This window comes from Triticum urartu, chromosome 4A (assembly GCF_056163025.1).
Source record: "Triticum urartu cultivar PI428250 chromosome 4A, HENAU_Tu73, whole genome shotgun sequence".
NCBI classification, from domain to species: Eukaryota; Viridiplantae; Streptophyta; class Magnoliopsida; order Poales; family Poaceae; genus Triticum; species Triticum urartu.
In genome coordinates, this window is record NC_141876.1 from 579,489,575 (window position 1) to 579,513,097 (window position 23,523).

The 23,523-nt window shown below is 45.5% G+C and overlaps 2 protein-coding genes across 2 annotated transcripts; both read right to left on the minus strand.

Moving 5' to 3' along the window:
* Positions 1–11,244: 11,244 nt before the first annotated feature.
* Positions 11,245–13,234, minus strand: LOC125529049 (inorganic phosphate transporter 1-2-like). Its single transcript, XM_087519053.1, has one exon. The coding sequence runs from the start codon at positions 13,135–13,137 to the stop codon at positions 11,572–11,574; it is 1,566 nt and encodes a 521-aa protein (XP_087375179.1). The 5' UTR covers positions 13,138–13,234; the 3' UTR covers positions 11,245–11,571.
* Positions 13,235–16,663: 3,429 nt separating this feature from the next.
* LOC125529048 (uncharacterized) lies at positions 16,664–22,371 on the minus strand. Its single transcript, XM_048693453.2, has 14 exons — positions 21,906–22,371; positions 21,738–21,815; positions 21,587–21,642; positions 20,306–20,425; positions 20,094–20,164; positions 19,812–19,905; positions 19,521–19,733; positions 19,176–19,424; positions 18,951–19,059; positions 17,666–17,733; positions 17,482–17,551; positions 17,324–17,398; positions 17,135–17,226; positions 16,664–17,045 (listed from the first exon to the last, which is right to left on the minus strand). Exons 1-14 carry the CDS (start codon positions 22,266–22,268, stop codon positions 16,964–16,966), a joined length of 1,740 nt encoding a protein of 579 aa, XP_048549410.2. The 5' UTR covers positions 22,269–22,371; the 3' UTR covers positions 16,664–16,963.
* Between the last annotated feature and the right edge of the window lie 1,152 nt (positions 22,372–23,523).

Sequence of the window (23,523 nt, forward strand, 5' to 3'; positions counted from 1 at the left end):
CACCACCATGGTTATACCCGAAGCCAAATCCAAGACCGCGGGCGCAAACGTACCCGTGAAAAATGAGCCATGGGTACTGGCTTCCCAAGTGGACCAATGCTTCTTCATTACCGACCCGTCAAAGCCCAGTCGTGTTGTCGTCAGGAGAGGCAAAAGGAAGACCATCGAAATGGATGGAGTCGCCAATGAGCAAGACTTCGACAAGTACGGCGACCCGAAGATGGAACATGACGACGACGATGAAGTACCAGCATACACCATAAGAAGAAGCAGGACCGCCCTACCTAAAGGACGTCCGTTCAAGAGAAGAACTTCATTTACGAAAAATAAGGCAAGAAGATTGTGAACAGATAGCTAGCTAAGATCGATTGTATTTAAATTGTAGCCTTCATTTCTTGATTGTATTTCATGGGCACTTTTTGAATTCATGAATATTTCTAAATTTCATGGGCACTTTTTGAATTCATGAATATTTTTTCAAATTTGATGATATTCAATATGAAAAAATATTGAATATTCATGAGGACACTCGATCTCGATCCCCCTCCATCTCGATCGCTATCCCCCTCGCCAGATCCCCCTCGCCGCCGAGCACCCCCCGCACCCTCCCCCGCTCCACCGCCGCCGACGACCCCCCGCACCCTCCCCCGCTCCACCGCCGCCGAGGACACTCCCGCACCCTCCCGCTCCACCGCCGTCGACGACCCACCGCACCCTCCCACGCTCCACCGCCGCCGAGGACACCCCCGCACCCTCCCCCGCTCCACCGCCGCCGACGACCCACCGCACCCTCCCCCGCTCCACCGTCGCCGATGACCCACCGCACCCTCCCCCGCTCCACCGCTGCCGAGGACACCCCCGCACCCTCCCCCGCTCCACCGCCGCCGACGACCCACCGCACCCTTCCCTGCTCCACCGCCGCAGACGACCCACGCACCCTCCCCCGCTCCACCGCCGCCGAGGACCCCTCGCACCCTCCCCCGCTCCACCGCCGCCGACGACCCCCCGCACCCTCCCCTGCTCCACCATCACAAATGAATGCAACTAAAAATCCAAAAAAACAAATTTGATTATATTTTCAAATAACAAATTTGATGATATTTTCAAATAACAAATTTGATGATATTTTTATATTCATAAATATTTTCAAATAATAAATTTGATGATATTTTAAAAAAATTATTACTGTTTTTATATAAATTTATTACTGTTTCATATTCATATTCATATTCATTTTCTAAAAAATTATTAGATGCAACAAAAAATAATAATAATAATAAATACTTATGGCGCACCGCTGGCTGGTGCGCCATTGCTATCTAAAAAAAGATTACTTATGGCGCACCACTCGGGGGTGCGCCATTGCTATCAAAAAACATACTAATTGCGCACCGCTAGGGGGTGCGCCATTAGTAATCTTCCCCCCTAGCTAATTCGCCCGATCCCTTCGTCCCTCCCTCGCCAGATCCACTCCCCCCCTCGCTACACCCTCACGCCCCCTCCTTCCGCCGCCCGGTCGTCGTCCCCCGACGCCATAGCCGCGCCACCGTGCTCCCCTCGCTCTGCCGCTGATCCCAGAAGCACCGCCGCGTCTCCCTCGTCCTCCCCGACGGCTCACGCGACCGGAACAGCCCCGAAGCGTCATCCCCGACCCCTTCTTCCTCTTTCGGCCGCGGAGATCGCCGGCGACCCCACGCCATTCCCATCCCTCCCCAGTAAGCCCCCTGCCTCCCCTCCCTCACGCCCCTCACTTCTCCGTGGCTCGTGCCTGTCGCGCGCCCTTGGTCTGACTTCTTGGGCTTACTTCGAGCAGGGCCGCGCGCTAGGGTTCCAGCGCCGCCGCCGACCTCGCCGTCGCCGTCCCGGGTCTCGCCGCCGCTGTCCCTGTACTCGCTGCCGCTGGTACCCACTCCCGCTGCAGCCCAGCCGTCCTCCACGGCCCTCTGCACCGACTACCCCTCTGCCCTCTGTCGCAGCGGGGACAACAGGAAGCCGCCGTCGCGCCCCTCTGCACCGGCTGCCCACGGTGAGCCATCGTTTCGCAGCTCATGTCTTCAAAGTCTAGAGAAAGCATGTATTTCAGAGAACAAATTTGTAGTTATACTAGGGCACACAGCATTTAGAGTACTCTGAAGTTCAGTTCTGAAAATTTTTGTTAGATAGTGGCTACACTAATCTAGAGTAGTATCCTAATCTGATGGAGTACTCGATTTAAAACTCCTGGAGCATCATGACAGAAAGATGCAGTATTGTTTACTGAAGCATCATGATAGAAAGATGCATTCAACACCTGGAAGAATAACACAAGCTGTAAATTAAATAACATGCTTTGCCAATTACTTACTGTAGATTCTTCAAAATTTTATATATGCCAATGTATCTACTGTTGTAGCTTGCTCAGAATAGAGGATGATCAGCGGTAGTTTGTGCAGTTGTGTTGTGTAGTATGACAAAACATGTAAATGTACATTACATTGTTGCTCAACACCATTTATAACTCTGTCAAATTTAGACAGACCATAGAATGCAGTAACAAAAATTTAGATTGGTGTTGGAATGCAGTCAAAATTCAGACATGTAGCCTTGCAAGCAAAAGTATATTTGTGGTGCTATAACCTTTTACTCAAAGTGGGTGGATGGATCTACATCAGCCATTTCTACTGCTACTTCTGAGGAGAAGTAGTGATGCCGATTGACGCAACATATATGGCAGTTGACACAATCAGTCGGAGATGCATATAATTTGCTAGAGCATGCGAGAATAATATCTGAATCAAGAATATATAACTCTTCGAAGCAAAATAAATGGGAAAACAAAATTGTACAATCTTTTTTATGAAGATATGCCAAACTCCTCAACGGTTGGTTAGTCTCATTAGGGTAAAATAGTAGGATGCTTTGTTAAATTAGAAGTCGTCAACATGCTGCTGATGAATTGTTGTTGTATCCTGTATGATGTATGTGATGCTGCTGGTGTATGGTTTTTTATCAAGAGGCCAAACATTCATATAGTTTTGCTATGAACTGCAGCTAATGTATGATGTAGTTGCTTCACCTGCTATCTTGCTTACGATTCTGCACTGTGCCGTTTAAGAGTTTTTAGATGAACGTCTATAGTGCTTTTTCTTCTTTGCTAACTCCGTTCTTGAGTTGTTATTGGCCGGTAACAGCATGTTTGAAGTACAATTGTTACCAATGTGGGCTTGTGGAATCCCATGACAAAAGTCTTGAGTTGGATTCAGTCATAGGATTTTGTGCTATTTCACATTTCCACCGGTACTTGGTCATTTCTGGTAGTCTCATTGTGATCTTCTGAAATGACCCATTGGCGACTTCATTACGCGGGGATAATGATTTTGCAGGTACGCCGAGAGGCCCTTGAGTTTGCCGGAATGTCGATTAACTTCCGTTCCGGCAAATTCGGGTACTCCATATGTCCTATTTTCAGCAAAGGTCATGCTGAAATTTTCCGTGAATTTTAGCATGACTTTACTAAAAATAGGACATATGGGGTACTTGCGACTAATGCATGGGCCGGGGTATCTTAGTACTTAATTAAGTAGGATCAACTGCCCCTTTATTCTTGCTGCATTAAACCATAGGTGGCAATAGAGCCAAGTGATTAGGCCCAACTTAGAATTCTCCTTCCCAGCTTAGCCTTTAGGATGCCTCGGTGTCGACAAACCATAAATTATAAAACCTTGGCTTTTAGGGTGCCTCGGTGCCGATAAAAACCTAAATGATGAAAGCTTAGGCTTTTAGGGTGCCTCGGCGTCGACAAACCCTAAATGATAAAGGCTTAGCTTTTAAGATGCCTCGGTGTCGACAAACCCTAAATGATGAGACCATGATCTTGTTCCTTGACAATAACCAACTTTCTGACCAAACTTTTTTCCTATTTAGAGCGAAACATGGGCCACAACGATGAGGCCGGCGGTTCGGGAAAGCAATTCTGGGAGCTTTCCCAGGAGATGGAGGAAGAACCTCACTGCTATGAGGACGCTGCGGAAGACACCGATCCTGACTACACAACCCCTAGTGGCGTCGGGGATGACACCACTGATGGTGCCGCCGAGGATGCCACCACTGATGATGGCAGTGCACGCACAGATGGCAGCCAACCGAAGAGGCAACGGAAGGACCAGCGCCCGAACGTGCTCGGCACCGTCAAGGAGGAATTTACTGAAGTGAACTCCGATGGGAATCCAACGGCGCCCAAAGAATTGGTCAAGGGGTACTCGGTTCAGCTAGGGTGCATTCTCCGGAGCACCGTCTCGATCAACACCGAGAACCTAAGGCATAAGGACCGAGGGAATTTGCGTAGCCTACTCTTCACGAAGTTGCACGAACAATACAAGTTCCCCGCTGACTTTGCAAACACACGCCTCTCAGGGAATAAAGTGAACAGTGCCGCCCTCACAAAGATGAGCACGGCCCTGTCTACTTGGAGAAGCGCGGTGAAGAGAATGATTGACAAAGGTGATAGTTATGAGAAGATCAAGGCGAAAAATCCTTCGATCAGCGAAGATGACTACAAGGAGTTCAAGATCAAGTGCGAGAGCAGCGCAACCTCTGAATCAAGTCAGTGGGGGAAAGAAATGCGGGAGTTGAACTTAGGGGAACACAAACTCGGTCCCGGCGGTTATAGAGTAGCGAAGCCTATATGGGACAAGGAGGACGCGGAGCGTGCCGAGCAAGGCCTACCGCCCCGCTTCGAGAAATACCGTGACAAGTAGACCAAGAACTATGTCAGGGCCCGATACAAGGAGGACCCGGTAACAAAGGAGCTTACCACGGATCCGAAGACCAGGGCGCTTGAGCGTGTTCTGGTAAGGAATACACCCCCGCGTAATTAGCTCCATATGGTTGCATTCTAATTAATGAAGCCAAATTTTTAAATGGTTCACATTCCTTTCGTAGGAGACTGAAAGTAGTAGCGCGGGGTCGTCTCAGAGCACCCCTTGGGAGAGCACTCTAAATAGGGCGTTGAACGTTATGAAAAACAAGGATAAGCTCAGTAAGCCGTCGTCAGTTGGTCGTGTGGCCGGCAAAGGCTTGTCCACAAAATGGTTGTCATACTATAACGCTGGTGGGCGAAAGGAGAGAAAGACCAGCTCGGAAAGCCAGTCGTGCGAGGTTCAATAACTCAAGGCACAAGTGGCGCGGATTCCGGAGATTGTCCAAGAGCAAGTGCAACAACAACTGGGATCGACGATCACCGCCATTGTGCCTACCTTGATTCAGGGGCTGACGACTTGGATTGCGGGCGGCCAACAGGGGCCGCCCCTGGTTCCCAGCTTCACGGCCAGCAACTCGCACAACGCACAGGCGGCGCAATTGGTGTCTCCAGCGGAGGCGGTATTGGTGTCTCCGACGCCGGCACGGGCATTGGAGCTTAATGCACCCGGGTGTACGCCCGCCGGAACCTCGGCAGCAAGCGGCCCCTCCGTCAGTTGCACGCCCGCCGTTTGCGGTGCCTCGACATTAGCCGAGCTCGACGCCATCACGGTAACTAATTAAGCCTCTCGGCCGATGACTTCATCTACTTTCCTTTGACTGGGTATCCCTGACGCCCTACATGTTTTCGCAGGGCGCCGCCGATGTTCCATGCACTCTCCTGCACTTCGTGGGCGGCGAGTTGATCGATGTCGCCAAGGGCAGAATCGTTCAACCGGGCAACCCCGTGTTCCACGGTAATCCGATGCCACCCACTGTGTATAGGGTTGAACTGGTTCGGGTGCTGCCAGGCTGCGAGGAGTTGTTACCTCCGATTCGACCTGCTGGGGCCGACGAAGATGATGTGATGACCCTCAGCACCTGCGTAAGCTGGCCCCTGCTTTGGCCGAAGAGCCAGATTCGTTTGGGGGCGGGGGACACCACCCCATAGACAACACCGCCAGTCGTGCCGGTGCCAAGCCATGGCAAGACCGCCGCAACGCTACCGGACATGCCGGACATCCCTATGGCACAGGATCCGAACATCCATATGGCACAGGATCCGGATGATGACAACGACGACGGTACATTTACCAACGTCGATAAGTACTTTGCCGAACATGGGTACGGTAACGAATTCTTCGGGCCTCCTTCTCAAGAACCCAACCCTGAAAAAGACGACCGCGATCATGCTGGTACCGCGGAGAAACCAAATTGCAACAGGCCTCGTCTGGCGTTCAGTTCTCAGGAGACGCCTCCAGCTGCCGCCTTCACCGAGCCTCAGATAGCCGAGGTGCCAAATATTATCAGCCCCAACACACTCGAGAAGGCGGTCTGTGAGCAGAACTCGATCCCATTACAGCAGAAGAAGAAGAAGGGACGGTAAAGAAAGAGTAACAAGGGTGCCAGCCAGCCAGCACCGAGTACGATCCGTGCTCAGGACGGTCCACCTTCACCTAAGGATATCTCGAGGAGGGTGCATGTGGCGGGTAGGCCGATGCTACCGACTAATCTGCTCAATGCTGCAACCGGTGCTGTGCGGAGTCTGCATGACAGTGTTCTTTCTTTGAAGAAGCGGCGTCTCTCCGAGAATGATGTGGCATACCTGGTTTTCGTGGCCAAGGTGCCAGAGGGCAAGGGCTTTGTGGATAACGCCATCGGGGGTACGATCGTCCTGCGGTTTGATGACATCTTCGCTATGTTTAACCTTCATCCGCTGCACTACACCTTTGTTCAGCTATTTTCGCTGAGTATGGAGATGCGGATCATTAGAGACAAGACTCCGGACATCGTGATAGTCGACCCCTTCTACATGCGTGCCAAGATCTTGGGCAGCGCTGGGGACCGGCAAGTCGCGAGTTCTTACCTCGAAGGCGTCATTCTGGCAAACCCAGATAAGGATAACTTCCTCGTGCCTTACTTTCCCGAGTAAGTCATCCCCTCACCGCCCCGTAACATATGATTTCTTAGATTTCGATCGTTCTTTTTTTCTAACATTCCGTGTTTTGTGCAGTGACACACATTGCACACTCATTCTCTTAAGCCCGAAATATTCCATGGCCACGTATTTCGACTCGGACTGTCAGTCGAAGAAAGACTACACAAATATCAAGAAAGTTCTTGATGATGTTCTCCCCGGCTATGCCAGATCTGGAGGCACCTTCACCAGGCCAGTTCGTAGGTACGGCAAGCACGTGTTCGCCCACACTACGACGTTCCACTGTGTCAAGCAGCCGCCTGGCGGTCATAAGGATGCCTACTACGCCCTCCATCACATGCGGGTGATCGTACGGGACCATAATCACCTTCTGCTACCAAATAATCTCAAAGATTGGGCCGCAAGCTTGTCGGCAATCCAGGACGCGGACATCAGACAAGAATTCTTTCGCATCCAGTCGGAGTTTGCGGAAATCATCCATCAAGACGTCCTTCGTACCTCGGGGCAGTTCTACCTCAGATATCAACCGTCCAACAGTGAGATAGACACAACGCTACAAATGCAGGCTGACAACGCCCGGAATTTCATTACCATCATGAGAGACGGCGGCTTCATCCACGCTCCGGTCCCTGAGTCGAGTCGAAAGTAGTGATGCTATGTGTAGTTCTGAAACATCGATTGGCTCATGTTGTAATTAAACTTTAATGAACTTGTATGTCTCTTTGGTTTGGACAGTCGTTCAATTTATATGTATTCGATGCTATTTATTAGTAGGACCATGAATCGTGCTATTAATGTGTTGCTTTTCTCTTCCGATCCTTTTGTTGCATACTTATATATTGCTTATGTATTGTCTGTGAATTGTTACTAACGTTTTGTTTGGCTAGTGCATAGAGATGTCGTCGTATGTCATGTACAAGGATAAGGTTCCCGGAGTCTACGACGACTGGGAGGAGTGTCGGAGACAGGTTCACCGTTTCAGCGGTAACAGTTACAAAGGGTACACCACTAGGGCGGAGGCGGAAGTTAGATACGCGCGCTATCTAGCGGGAGAGAGGAGGGAGCGTTGGAGGAACCGGATGAAGACCAGTTTCATCGTGATGATGCTCATCGTGATGACCGCAGCTCTCTTCTATGTGATGGTAGTTTAGATGATCAATATTGACTTGTAATGTGAAGACAAACTTGCTACTCGCGGTTTCGAGACTTGTAATGTTCTAACTTTGTTCGGTATTTTAAATTTGGAGACTAATATGATGAATTGTATTCGGAGACTAATCTTCTATTGTATTCGATAAATCTGTTGTTTATATGTTGTGCTCTCTATATTATGTGCAGTAATGTGTTTTGTAACCTGTGCAAATATCAGAAAAGAAAAAAATCCCTAATATTCATACTAGTGGCGCACCACTCAGCACACTAATGGCGCACTGCAAAAAGGACTCTAATGGTGCATCATCCACTAGTGCGCCATTAGTATGCCAAAGCACATGGGTAAATATGGTCCCCTGGGAGGCATACTAATAGCGCACCGTGGGCTATACTAATGGCGCACTGCATGGTGCGCCATTAGTATACCAGATACTAATGGCGCACCAGTGATGCGCCATTAGTAAAAAATTCTAATGGCGTGGTGCTAGTGGCGCACCTGTAGTGCATCATTAGTAGGCAAAACAGGTGCGCCACTAGTAGGCCTTTTCCTAGTAGTGTTAAAATCAGCTATAGCAATGCAAGTGCTATTCTTGAAGGATTGGATGCATGGCATAGTAGTCACAGAAACAGAGGAGAATGCAGAATCTAGATAAGGTTAAGAACAAAATAGCATGCAGCAACCATACGTTTAGAACATTGGTAATCTGAAATATAAAATAAAAACGACTAAGTGTTTTTTTAACAAACTACTAAACATATGCAGATTTAGCAGCAAGCAGACAGGGCAGCATTGAAAACCGTACTCCATATATTATTTAAATTGTTGACTTACATCCTCCCACTCTCTTCGTTTCTCTTTACCAAATTGCAATCAGTTGGGCGAATCGCAGCTCATAATATGGATGTGGACAGTAATTAGCTTATTTAAAACCCTCTCAACGGGAGAAGAATATGTGAAGATCCGAATATGCGGGGGAACCTTGCCAACTTGTCACTAGTTTTTGTAGTAGTAATAATTTGTAGTATGCTCGAGCATGACCTGGTGCTGGCCTCCACGATAATACTGCCATTGTTATGAAGATCACGCAGCTTAAGTAATATAGAGGGATATTTTCCATCTGTACCACAACTTGCAACATGAAATGTGACCATAGTTATCAATTTTCCTCAGGAACGGAAAAGTCCGCCTTTCGATTTGTCAACTATTGTATTTGTATGAGTTTAATTTGGGACGCGATCCTCCAAAATAATTGGCGCGCAAGCTTAGCTAATAAGGGTGTCCACTCCTGCCATCTTACCTGTAGAACACATGGTGTCATAGTTTACGCGATTAAAAATATTTGGATGAAATGTACAAGAACACAATTCCTGATCCAGAGAGAATTTATCAAACCCTTATCTACAACAGCTCTTATCGACAACAGCTTTAAAACAAGGAAAGAGTGTGACAGTACAACAACTGTAAGCTCAGCCTGACAGATTATCAATGACAGCTTACGGAAACAATTAGTGGTGTTAAATATAATATACAATTAAGTTTTGTCAAGTCAGTGAGGTGTGCAAAATCTTGATAGTTCTCACTAGAAGGAATCCAGAACATTTTGTATATTGGTTATAGGGTTTTTTTTTTTTGCATGGTATATTGATTATAGTTCTTATCTTAATAAAGATTAGAGAAACGAAATTGTGTTATGCCGGGTCATCTTGTGCTGGTTAGTATGGTCATGGTGCCGGATCATTTTGCGTGGTACAACCGCCTTGTAGTAGAATTTAAAGTAATTTCAGTATGATCTAACGAATACATGTGATAGATCATTCTAAACTTCTTTTCCACAATACCTTAAAAATCAATAAGCCTTCCTAGCATTTGTTCTAGAATGCAACAACCATAGCTTGCCCATCAGGAACACAGTTTCCCTCGTTATTACAATGGAAAAAACAGCATGCAAAATGCGAACGACGACCACAGTTTCCTAGTAAGTGTTGTTCCTGATAGTTCCACAAGCTATTATTTCAAGAAATTCACTCCAAAATGTCACTTTCATGCAACTATCCACCAATATATAGGAGAGGACTTATGCCTAAGGTCCATTAAGCTAAGGCACCATTGTTACTTGTTAGCTCAAAACTCAGGCCTGAAAGCAACCTCTCATGACAACAAGATACGAATAATGGTGTACAATCTATCATCATCACGCATGACAATTACATAAGTAATAACTTGGGTCTACGAAAATCAAATGTCAGCCATATCAATTTTAAATGGGTTGACATTTTTAGTTTATTGTTGTTTTGACTATACTGTCCTCTAAGCCAATTTGTCTCAACACCTACTGCTAGCTACTCCCTCTGTAAATAAATATAAGAGTGTTTAGATCACTAAAGTAGTGGTCTAAATGCTCTTATATTTTTTCACGGAGGGAGTATAAGTCTTTTTAGAGATTCTAGTACAAACTACATACGGATGTATATAGACATATTTTAGAATATAAATTCACTCATTTTGCTCCGTATGTAGTCTATAGTAAAATCTCTGAAAAGACTTATATTTAGAAACAGAGGAAGTAAACTCAAACTAAAACAGATCAAACATCTCTCTTTCTTTGCGGGACAGATCAAACATCTCGCTTGAAAAAAATTATCAGTACAACCTCCTGCGCTTTGTTTTTCAAGCTAGTCGAGGGCCTTCCGAAATATCTTCAATAAACAATTGTGCCTTCAACAGCACCACTCCAAATGGTTCCGTGATCCTACAAACAGGTGGCGCCACACCAAATGCTTGGCTCAGACTCGTAGTCTGTTGTTGGCCCCACACCGGTTACATATTTACTCACTCCGTAAAGAAATATAAAACCGTTTAGATATGTTTAAAAAAACGTTTAGATTACTAAAATAGTGATATAAGTGTTCTTATATTTCTTCACATGGGGAGTACATCTCTAGTTAATGTAAATATGTAATGAATTGTAGTTTTCCTATGATTTCGAGAGAGAAAATTACCGCTGTGGACGAAATGGCAAATAACAAAAAAGTTGACTTATCCACACCATACATTACGAATTCTATCTGAGAAGGGTGCATCTTACTGACTTTACAAGATCATTACGCCAGCATGTCCAGAACATTTATAAGAGGACAATCTGTTCCTCCACTGCAAGCAGTCATAATTGTAGAGTACACAAGGACTAGGCGATTCAGCCCAACGGAATACCTTGAGAGACATTTAGGTACAGCCTTTATTTGGTTATACATAACAAGATACATATACATAACTACCTTCATAAGGTAAGAAAGAATGTAATATAGAACATAATGTCAACTCAACTAGATGTGGACTCTTCTACACAGAACAGAGATTTGACAGAGGGGTGACCGGGAACTGGGAGGGACAAGTTGCTAAATATCAACCTGACGGTCTTAGGTAGACATGCTAAGACTTCAGAAATAATCGCAGGAACAAAAAACAGCAGAATGCAGAAAATCAAATCAAACACACCAACAATGCACGAGTGTCCAAGTACACATGAATGTCTCTAGACACCAGCCTAAGCTTCGATGCCATCGTCGCCGACGTTCTCCTTGGAGAGCTCCTCGAGCGACTTGCCCTTGGACTCCGGCACCAGCAGGGAAAAGAGCAGGCCCAGGAAGTTTGTGCCTGCGAGCACGAAGAGCGAGTTGCGCATGCCAATTCCCCGTGAGTAGCCGGTGTCGGGCTTCTTCTGGTCCTGCGATGCATACAGGAACCCGAACGCGCCGATGATCGCGCCCGCCTTACCAGTAGCGGCAGAGATACCGTGGCATGTGGACCGGAGCCTCGCAGGGAAGATCTCAGCTGGCACGATGAAAGTTGTGCTGTTGGGGCCGAAGTTGGCGAAGAAGAAAGTGAGCCCGTAGAGCACGACGAAACCGGTGTGGTGCCCTGGCTTCACCAAGTAGTCGTACGGTATGGCGATTGCTAGCATGAAAATGGTCATCATGGTGAATCCCATGAGCTGGATCCAAAACCTCCCAATGATGTCGATGAAGGCGACGGTGAACCAGTAGCCAGGCACGGTGCCACAGAGCGCGATGAGCGCTTGGGCGCGGGCGATGCGGTACAACTCCTCCAATGCATTCATAGTCTTGGCCGGCGGGATCCACCCGATCTTGGTGAAGATGTCCTTCTGGAACAGGTTCTGGCTGTAGAAGGCCACATCGAGTAGGAACCAAGTGCTTGTGGTCGCTAGCAAGTGCACCCCGTGGCGCTTCATGAACTGTCGGGAGAAGAGGCCCCAGGTATCACCGGTGGCCCGCTCACCCTGGACGTTCTCCTCTAAGATCTCCTTGTTGAGCACCTTGGACATGTCTGATGTGGCTTGCTTCGTGTTGCCGGCGATGAGTGCCGTGTACCGCGCAGTTTCGGGCATCTTCATGCGCCAGTAGTAGGTCAGGGCAGCCGGGATGGTGCCGAACATGACGATGATGCGCCACACATAGTCGGCCTCCGGGCCAATGGATGCCGCGGCGTCGATGTAGAATGGCGGTGCAGGGAATGCATGTCGGAATGCGGACGAGACGATGATCGTGACGATAGTACCAAATAGGATGCCAAACCCCTGCATGGCAAACACGGCGGCGATAAAGGTGCCGCGGGTCTTCTTGTTAGCATACTCCGACATGATGGTGGCGCTGAGAGGATAGTCGCCGCCGACGCCGAAGCCGAGCCAGAAGCGGAAGAAACATAGCGTCCCCATTACGCCCTTGGCCTCGTGTCCAAACGAGAGCCCAGACGCGATGGAGCAGAGGACCATGAGGATGAGCGTGAAGCCGTAGACGCTCTTGCGGCCGAGCTTGTCACCGAGCCAGCCGAAGAAGAGCTGGCCGGCAAGTGTGCCGCATAGGGCCACGCCGTTCACGGCGGCCGACACGTTTGCCGGGAGGTGGCCAGGCTCGTTGAGGGCAGGGTCGGTGTAGTAGATGCGCCCCAGCAGCTTGGTGACGAGGGCGATGCAGAAGAGGTCGTAGGCGTCCGTGAAGAAGCCCATGCCGGCGATCACGACGGCCTTGAAATGGTACAGCTGCGTCTTGGCAACGTCGAGCGCTTTCAACACGTTGAGCTGTTCAGTCGCCATGGCCGCCGGCGATCTCTCGGCTAAACTTCTGTACTTCTTCTGGTTCTCTCTTGTTGTGTGCTTTGCTCCACGCTTCTAGGACGTATATATAGGCATAATTCCGGGTGAAAACATACAGGTAAGGATATATTGTGGTATGCCAATCTAACATTGCTAGTTGCAACTATAAAATATCATATGCACGGCATCGCTTGTAAATACAACGGATTGTACATTATCACGATAGTTCTTACAAAAATATACGCAGAGTCAACGGATGGTACATTTCTATTATTAGAAGGATTAAGAGGGTGTTTGTTTCCAGGGACTTATTGGTCTAGGGACTTAAATAAGTCCCTATAAGTCTCATCTAAACCAAACAGGAGGGACTTATAGGGACTTAAAGTGGGCATTTGTGACTTATGGAATAAGACTCTCAAGGAGGGATTTATAGGGACTTATAGTTGTAATATGGTCTTATAGAGACTTATAAGTCTCGGGAATCAAACATGTAGGGACTTTTTAGGGACTTGGGACTTATAAATTGGGACTAAAAAAAGTCTTAGGACTTATGAACCAAACAAGGCCTAAGGTATGCCAACTTTAAGTTTATCAGGTTTGACCTCCGAATTTCAGTACTATAGAATTGTGGGAAGAACAGTATTGAAACCAGATCATGGTTATGCTGGGAATATACCTGAAAGGAACAAACTGTTCAGACACAAGCAAAGCTTTGCGAGAAAAGGTCAAGATTATCCGATGAGTTGTATCACTACAAGCATGGAATTGGTGACATTTCTTCAGAGATGGAGTTAATATTTTCTCTCCTCTATATATCACTGGAAGAAGGTAGGCACTCCGCCGATTTCATCAAGTCACGGGAAAGCAAAAGAAACGGAATTTCAAAGATAAATAGGTGTGCGGTGCTAGGTCCTGCAGACTTAGCCACATAAAGTCATACAAATATAACCATTGCGATTGTTGTTGCTCAGTTGCTAAATCTAATTTCAGACTTCAGAAAGTTTCAGAACAAAATAACATTTGCAACGCCTATATGTTTAGAAACATTGGTCATCTGATACACCCTGTTTCGTTCACATGGTTCTGGAAATGTAGGATATCATGCCATTTGAGGCTGTAACACAGGAAAAATGAGGAAATTTTCTTGAATAGGTGCACGAAATTGTAGTCACAGAAACAAAGGAAAATTCCCAACTTCAGAAATCAGAAAAGGTTCAGAACAAAATAGCATGCAGCAACCATACATTTAGAACATTGGTCGTCTGAAATATAAAAAATACTCCCTCCGTTCCTAAATACTTGTCTTTCTAGGCATTTCAACAAGTGACTACATACGGAGCAAAATGAGTGAATCTACACTCTAAAATATGTCTACATACATCCGTATGTAGTAGTCATTTGAAATGTCTAGAAAGACAAATATTTAGGAACGGAGGGAGTACTAAACATGCGTTTTTTTAACAAACTACTAAACGTGTGCGGATTTAGCAGCAAGCAGACAGGGCAGCATTGAAAACCGTACTCCATACTATTTAAACTGTTGACTTACATCCTCTTTGCCAAATTGCAATCAGTTGGGCGAATCACAGCTCGTAACATAGCTGTGGCATTAGATCATCGTGAGAGCAGTGCCTGATGTCGACAGTACTTAGCTTGTTTAAAACCCTCTCAACGGGAGAAGAATATGTGAAGATTCGAATATGCTGTGGAACCTTGCCAACTTATCACTAGTTTGTAATAATACACTAATACTAGTAATTCCCGGTATACGCGAGCAAGACCTGGTACTGGCCTCCACGATAATACGGCCATAGTTATGAAGATCACGCAGCTTAACTACTATAGAGGATATTTTCCATCTGTAGCCGCTTGCAACATGAAATGTTTCCTCAGGGACAGAAAAGTTCGCCTTTCAGCCATTAACTATTGTATGAGTTTAATTTCGAATGCGATCGTCCAAAATAATTGGCGCATACCGAAAGATTAGCTACAATGGAGTCCACTTCTACCATCTTACCCGTACAACTCATGCCTGTGTCATAGTTTATGTGATTAAAAATATTTGGACGAAATGTATAAAGAGCACAATCATTGATCCCAAGAGAATTTATCAAATGCTTATCTACAACAGCTCTTATCCACAGCAGCTTTAAAACAAGGAAGGAGCGTGACGGTACAACAGCCGTAAACTCACATGAAAGATTATCAATGACAGCTTACGGAAACAATTAGTAGTGTTAAATAGGAGTATAAATTAAGTTTTGTCACGTCAATGAGGTGTGCAAATGATCGCCCATACTTGAGTCTTGATAGTTCCCACTAGAAGGAATCCAGAACATTTCGTATGTTGATTATAGTTATCTTAATGAAGATTGGAGAAACGAAAACAGACAGCAGGACAGGAATGTTTTGTGTAATGTCGGGTCATCGTGTGCTGGTTAGTGCGGTTCAGTAATATATGAAGTTGCGTTGCAGATATTAGATGTTGATTCATGTGCAGTTGTCAACTACTTCTAAAAATTGTAGATTTTTGGCCCTCTACGAGTTACTGAAAGCTCATTTATATTTGTGGAACTATGATAATCTCATTCTAGTTGAACTGATTGTAGATATTTCTTCGCTACCCCGATTTTTCTAATCATGCTCAAAGCAAACATATCATTGTGTTCGGGAACATAAGAGATGAAATGTTTGAGGACAACCACCTTGTAGTAGAATTTAAGTAACTTCAGTATGATCTAACGAATATAGTAATAGATCATTCCAAACTTGTTTTCCACAATCCCTTAAAATCAATAAGCCTGGCTAGCATTTGTTCTGGAATGCAACAGCCATAGCTTTACCCATCAGCAACACAGTTTCCCTTGTTACAATGAAAAAAGAGAACAGCATGCAACATGTGAACGACGACCACAGTTCCTAAAATGTGCGGTTCCCTGATAGTTCCACAAGCTATTGTTTCAAGAAATTCACTCCAAAATGCCGCTTTCATGCAACTATCCACCAATATACAGGAGAGGACTTATGCTTAAGGCCCATTAATCTAAGGCCCCAGTGTTACTTGTTAGCGGCAAACTCAAGTAACATTACTTCCTGAAAGCAACCGCTCATGACGAGGACATACGGCTAACTGTATACACTCTATCATCATCACGCTTGACAATTACTCCCTCTGTAAACTAATATAAAATATCTTATATTACTTTACAGAGGGAGTACATAAGTAGCTAGTTGAATTATGCAAATCGAATGTCAGCCATGTCAATTTTAAATGGTTTGACATTTTTAGTTTACTGTTGTTTTGACTATACTATCCTTTAAGCAAATTGTCTCAATGCCTACTGCAAACTCAAACTAAAACTGAGCAAACATCTCGCTAGCAAACAAATTACCGGTGTGGACGAAATGGCAAATAACAAACAAGTTAACTTACCAGGTGGCCAAAATATCTTGGCACCATACAGTATCTGGGAAAGGGTGCATCTACGTAACTTCACAAGATTATTACGCCAGCATGTCCAGAACATTGATAACAGGACAATCTTTTCCTCCACTGCAAGCAGTCAAAATTTTACAGTACACAAGGACTAGGCGATTTAGCCCAGCGGGATACCTTGAGAGACATTTAGGTACAGCCTTTATTTGGTTATACAGAACAAGATACATATACATAACTAGCTTCCTAAGATAATAAAGAATGTAATGTAGAACATAGTGTCAACTCAACTAGATACATACTTCACGAATCTAGATGTGAACTCTTCTACAGAGAACAGAGATTTGACAGAGGGGTGACCGGGAACTGGGAGGGACAAGTTGCTAAATATCAACCTGACGGTCTTTGGTAGACATGCTTTGTTCTAGGATCAACGATTATGCCCTTTCCACCATTCACTTCGAGATCATGCCTGCATGATTAATAATGTCAGTACCGAACATACCTTGCCTTGGCTACCAGGCCTGCGTAGAAGCTAGAAAATTTGCAAGGATTGCTTACTGGAAGACAAAATCTGGAATTGTTAGTTGTTCCCGTGGCACGTATCTGAATAGCTGCATAAGTCTGTCAACATAGACAACTTTCTTCCAGACCTAATTGACGAGAACAAAAAAAAAAGGTTGGAACTGAAAGAAAAAACCATGCCCACTATAATATAATCAAATGAAAAGTAGTTGCAACCACACTTACATCTCCATCAACAAGAAGCTGCAACGCCAAAATAGCCGTTCTCAATCCTAGCGTTGGGTGGAGTACATATATAGCCTGTGTTGACCGATGCCATCAGATGTTATTTTTCTTCAAACATAAAATTAAAATTGCACAATGAGATCAAATGAGGTACCAACCTGAAGATTTCGCTGATGCTTACGACCTAGCATTTGTTGTAACCGCTTCATGAATCCCAAGTCTGGCTGTCTGTAAATTAAATTAAAAAAACTTATATTACATCCAATGCTTCTTATATGTTAAATGCACTAAGGTTCAGACAGGGATGCAGTTTCCTTCCCAGCCTGCATATCCAACACTTACACTTGTAAGGACGCTGCTGAGTGGAAATAGACAATTGAGTAAGGCTTTTGAATCAAAGGTTCAAACTCCTGCAAACAAAGTATATCATGATACTGTCAGATTTTACTGTCCAAATGTTCCAAACCAAGATGAATGGATACTATAAAAAGAGGTAGTAGCAACAATCATATATGTTAGAGAAGTTTGTAGATCTACTTCCATAGTCCAAAATTGTTGCTACGTTAACTGCCAGATACATTGGCTAGAATTTCTTGCTGCACGCCCACTCAATTTTGTCAAATTGTGTATATATAGGATTCCTTTATACACTCCCGGGAGTACTCTTACATTCAGTACACCTTGTAAACAAATCTATGATACCGCTTTATCCTTCTCAATATAATTCATTAATTAATAGTACGAAAAAATATCACCAGGGCACCTTCGTTTTGCAATATATCTTCTTTTTTCGAGAAAACACAAAGGACCTTTGCGTTTCATTTCATTGAGAAGGTAGAAGTACAGTCACAATCCTCCTAGGAGGCATGGGTTACAGATAGTTGGGAGAAAGTCAGTGGACATCCCAGATTGAAGGCAAGACAGTTCTAAGTCCTAGAGCACCGGCAATATATCTTCTCACATACAGAAAATCAGTATATATGCAAAGTATGTAAAATCAGAAAATCAGTTACAGAGGTAGTAATTGCTAATGAAGTATATTAAAAATAATAATGTATAACCGATTAATACTAAGTGGTGTATGAGGAGCGGGTGTACATACTCCCAGGAGTATAATGGTATTGTGAATTTAGATCTTCTAGGCCAGTTTGACACCTTAAGAAACTTCTGCATTTTGAGGACAAAGCACTGCATACTGATCCTCAAGGTCATGAATCATGATATCAGGGCCACTATGATTCATTTGAAATCAATCCAAAAATGTATCATTTCTAATGTGGGTTGCCTCAGACATCAGAAATGCAGCAAAAGACTTTCGGTATACACAGTTATGAGGATATGCAAGAATGAATTATGAGATGATACAAAAAGTAAAATTGCATTCAAGTATTATATTAAGTAAAATCACAGTAAAAACATTGAACAAGCTTGAGCAATTCACTAATCAATATACAAGCGTTGAACTACCCTAACTGGCAAATCCTAAGTCAGAAAGTCAAAGGTGAACCTTTGGGGATGTTTGTGGTCAATCAAATTTAGTTGGTACATGGAAAAGCAATCAGGTGTATTGTACAAATAGCATGCGGGATTCAACTGTTTCAACAAAATTAAGGATCAACTAAATTACCTTTACTACATATAGAATAAATCGTTCCAGGTCCAAACAGCGAAGAAGAAAGTGAGCGCCAACAACAACCATAATTGGACGCCCTTCACTGTCAACTCCGCCACGGTAACTGCAATTGACCCCAAAAAAATCAAAATACAAGCAAATGATACAGTAGCAGAAGGAAAATAACCATGGATAGAAAACAAACTAAAGAAAATCCCCAAAAAAGACGAATTTACATACATTATTTTCATTTCAGCGATTTCTGAAAGATTAAGGGAATTTGCTTTAGCAAGGTATCTTTGATGAAGTGAATATTCTTCTGCAGCCGATAATGCAGGACCACCAAGATCACCAAAACCAAGCAACTTAGCAAAATTAAATCCCTTCTTTGCCTGCGCAGACTTTTCCCATTGCTCCTTGCGTCGGAGATCCGGATCTTTAATTATGGACATGAAAGATGGATCCAAATATGAATCCAACTTAGAATTTCTGTATGGGATAAATTAGAATCAGAAAAACTCCAACTAAACTATGAGTATCTTGCCATTTCTGCCAATCATCGTTAATAGTATGTTTCAGTCTCACCTTCTACGTGTCAATCCAGAACCAGAAAGAGGAATATCTGCGGGCACGGGAACTGCATACTTGCTATTTGCTGCCTCAGCAGGCAATGTTTTTATTCTTATTTTCCTTTCATCTATTATTGGCTCACCATTCTCGTCCCCAACATCAGCTGGAAGTTTTAACGAAGCTATCTCTTCCTCTTGTTTGTCCCGTGGGAAATAAAGAGGAAGCAATCTGCAGAATGCAACACTGTCAACATATGCAGGAAAATCACCACATTTAATTAGTAGTACTGGATTTCAGTCTAAGTACCTTTTATATATCTCTGTATCAGTTGATGATATGGTACAAAAGACAACGGCAGTTATTTTGTCCTTCTGCTTCTCCAGAAAACGTCTCACAGTTCCTGCTCAACCTCATCCAAAGAAGATGGGACTTAAAAACTAGGAAAGGGTAGCTGTTCAACAGAAAAATCATGAACACAGATAAATCCATTCTTTGCAGTTTGCATCCGCAGGATAACAGCCATAGAACAAATCAAACAATAGCGGAACATAAAGAGAAATGAAAGAAGATATTGACAATATAACTCACTTATTGCCACATGGGCAGCCGGTTCACGGGGATAATTTTTGGCTTCTGTGTATATGCAGCCCATTGCAATGCTAATCACATGAAAGGCAAAATAAATAACTTAACCTCGCATAAATTGCAGGGCGTACAACGTGGAATGCAGTATTGCAAGACATCAAACTGTAACACAAACAGAATATGCAAGTATTCAAGCGTCAAAGCTTTTAATATACCTTTCAAGACCATTCTCTACGAGTAGTTCCAGGCAAGACCTGTAGCAGTGGCTAAGTGCACTCTCTGCAGCTGTGTGATACTTGACAGCATATTTAGGGCCCACTGTATGGATGACTTTCCTGCAAAGCATGTCGATAAGCATGATAACAGATGGAAGAGCAAATAAAACGGAATCGATTGTCATCCTTGAGTGTAAGACAGGTACAACTCTGTTCTGCTACACTTACAGAAAGTATTTATTCAAATGGAAAATGAGTCATTCAAATTGCACTGTTAAGCGCATTACACCCAAACTACTATAAGCTTTACAGTATGAAATGCAGAATGGGACATGGAAGCAGACAACTTGTCTGAGCATACTATGGCTATCCCATGGTGAGCAAGCATTGCAGTTGTAATGGCTGGTGTGATGTTGCACAGCCAGAGTAATCACCCAATATGGTCAGTCCATAGTGGGCATTTTGGGCTAAATAGAGATCTCCCCACTACATTGTTACATCAGTAAGTAACTAAATGTAAAATATCATCGAATGTCTAATGATAAAATACATCAGCACATCAGCAAATTAGTATTGCCTTGGCAAAAAAAAAAATCACCCAGTTCACAGCAGTAACTGACTGAAAAAAAATTCCAGAACGGTGGGTGGGATGTCTCAGAGAGCAACCAGGGTCAGTTGGTGAACGACAGTGACCACAAGATTGTTCGTTGTTCATGCCCATGGAATCATTGACAATGAAATGTTGCTCGTTCTGTTAATTCAGATGATAATGTACTTAATCGTTAATTCCTTCTGCAGGCATCTAACTACTACCTTTCCAAGTTATCCAAATGAACTTTATGGTGGGCACTACTTTTGGTATCCAAGTTCATTTTCTGCAAATGCTGGACTAAATCCAAAGTGGACTTCTGTAATCCCTGAAACTACTCTTTTCTTGAAAGCTGCTGCTCGCCAAGTTAAAAATGATTATTATAAGACGTCAAGAGCGCTTAAAAGCACAATTATCTAAAATTTGACTGTCCACATAAAAGGGGTCAAAATCAGTAGTTACAAAGGATTATTGATCGAATGAACTTCTCTAGGGAGCAAACATCTCGTATATACCCACAATGGGCAACGGACGACATCCTTTGTTTAAGAATGTGTAGGCAGAGCGTTAGAACTTCAGCAATGGTTGCCCAACTACATTTCAATGCTGGGAGGCTCAGCTATCTGCCCTCTCGAGTCTCCATTCTCAGGTAACAAGTAGAGCGCTCATGAAAACGAAATCAAATCACCAACCTAGCAGGCAGATCATAGGCATTGGTCATCTTGGCCATCCCAGTCCGGCACCCACCCTGCAAATATCCATAAAAACAGAAACAAAACAGACTGTGATCACGAGTCGAAATCCAAATCCGCCCCTGGAACAGCAACCGAGGAAGTGGCGTACCAAGGTGGCGCACTCCTCAGCGAGCTCCGGCCCCGCCGCGGCATGCAGCCCCGGGCTGCTATGCGCCTCGTCCAAGCTCTGCGTACAGCAACCACGCAGGAACCGTTAGCACAGGCATGGATGGTGGCAGTGGCACGCATATCTGCGGCATCGGGAGGCAGGCGCGACCTCGTTGGTGGAGTTGACGACGGCGTCGACCTCGAGGTTCCAGGGGTGGCCCCGCCAGAGGTAGATCCTGGAGTTGACCTCGGGGTCGACGGGGAAGCGGCAGGCGGCGTGGCCCCCGCCCGCCGCGGCCGCGTCGAGCGGGTCGGCGAAGGAGAGGAAGGAGGAGGCGGGGGCCTCGGATCCGGCCGCGGTGGGGGAGGAGGGCGAGTGGAAGCGCTGGTCGGGGTCGCTCCAGCGCGGGACCTGGTCGAGCGCCACGGCCGGCTCGACCCCGCCCACGCCGGGCGCCATGGCCGCCGCCGCCGCCGCCACCGCCCCGGGGGAGGCGGAGGCCGAGGCGGCCGCCGGCGAGCGGTGCTGCATGGCGGGCGACGACGGCCGGATCAGAGCCGCCGCGAGGGCATGGGGGGCGGGGGGGCGGGGTTCGCGCGCGCGCGAGGAGGTGGCTGGTGCGGGACCAGTTTGGGGATCGGGGCGGAAGGGAGGGAGGGAGGAGAGAGAAAGTGGGATTAGATTTTGGATCCTCTTTTTTTAAATTCGCCACAATTATTGCTGCGGTCTGTGGAATTTTTTTTGTACACGCGGGCGAGGTAGGAAGAGACGTGGACGGGTGCGCCCGTCTCGCTGACCATTGTGGCCGGTTGTATGGTTGGCCCGGCATGTCAGTGTGTGTGGTTGGCCGTATTTGGGTACGTTTGGGATCTCCATGAAGCAGATGCTAGGAGTAGCTTTTTTTTTCCTGAACCAAACTATGGTCGGATGGTTAGAAGAACGGTGTTATTCTTAAATAATAAGGGTTCAAGTTCTGATGCCTACGGTTACTTCATAAAATCTCAAAATGATATGTCGGCTGAGTCGCTTAGAGGTGCCCATAGAGGTTGCGTGTGTGTTTTTATGGATGAGTGTATGCGTGTATATATGAGCTCTTGCGTATGTACTCTGTTAAAAAAAAGTAGTTTTCTTTAGAGAAAGGGAATGAGTAGCTGGATTTTGTTTTTTCCAAAAATAGCTAGATTACGCCAACTCTAACGAATCAACGCAGTTCGTCCGTTCGCTTCTGTTGCCATTCGTGCGGACAAAAACACGGTCCAGCACCGCATAAACGGGCAGTGTCCGTTTTCTTGTATGCTTCAACTCATTTTCAGCGGAAATTGGGTGTTGCGTCCGCGCGGACAAGCAGCGAACACTCGCGACGTCCTCTCCTAGCTCGCACGTTGGTGGCACACAGGTTATTCCCCAACCCCACCGAGTTCGTCCTTCCTGCCAAGACTCTTTCACCGCCGCCACAGCTTCCAACTCTTCGCCACCCCTACCATCGCATCAGCCGACGCCTCCTACCGTCGATGCATCCATTGACGCCCCCACTGCCGGCATTAGGACCGCTTCTTCCTGCCGACGACATAACTCACAACCCACACCCTGCCCAAGGTCACTGTCGCCGCACATGACCGTGACCTCTACAGTCGCCACCGGAGGACTCGAGGTCCGTCAACCTGCCACCGAAGGACGAGGCCCTTCACCATTTGAGACTCGTCCACACTCACTCATGGTTCTCATATTGGTTCGATAACCTTAATTCTCTACTGAGAGAAATACTATCCGCTATTATATTGTTTCA

Coding starts and splice junctions, on each gene's coding strand:
- LOC125529049 (XM_087519053.1), bottom strand. CDS start 13,137: ATGGCGACTGAACAGCTCAACGTGTTGAAAGCGCTCGACGTTGCCAAG.
- LOC125529048 (XM_048693453.2), bottom strand. CDS start 22,268: ATGCAGCACCGCTCGCCGGCGGCCGCCTCGGCCTCCGCCTCCCCCGGG. Junction 20,426..21,586: donor GCCTATGATCTGCCTGCTAG/GTTGGTGATTTG, acceptor CATGCTTTGCAG/GAAAGTCATCCATACAGTGG. Junction 17,399..17,481: donor AGCATCAGCGAAATCTTCAG/GTTGGTACCTCA, acceptor CGGTCAACACAG/GCTATATATGTACTCCACCC.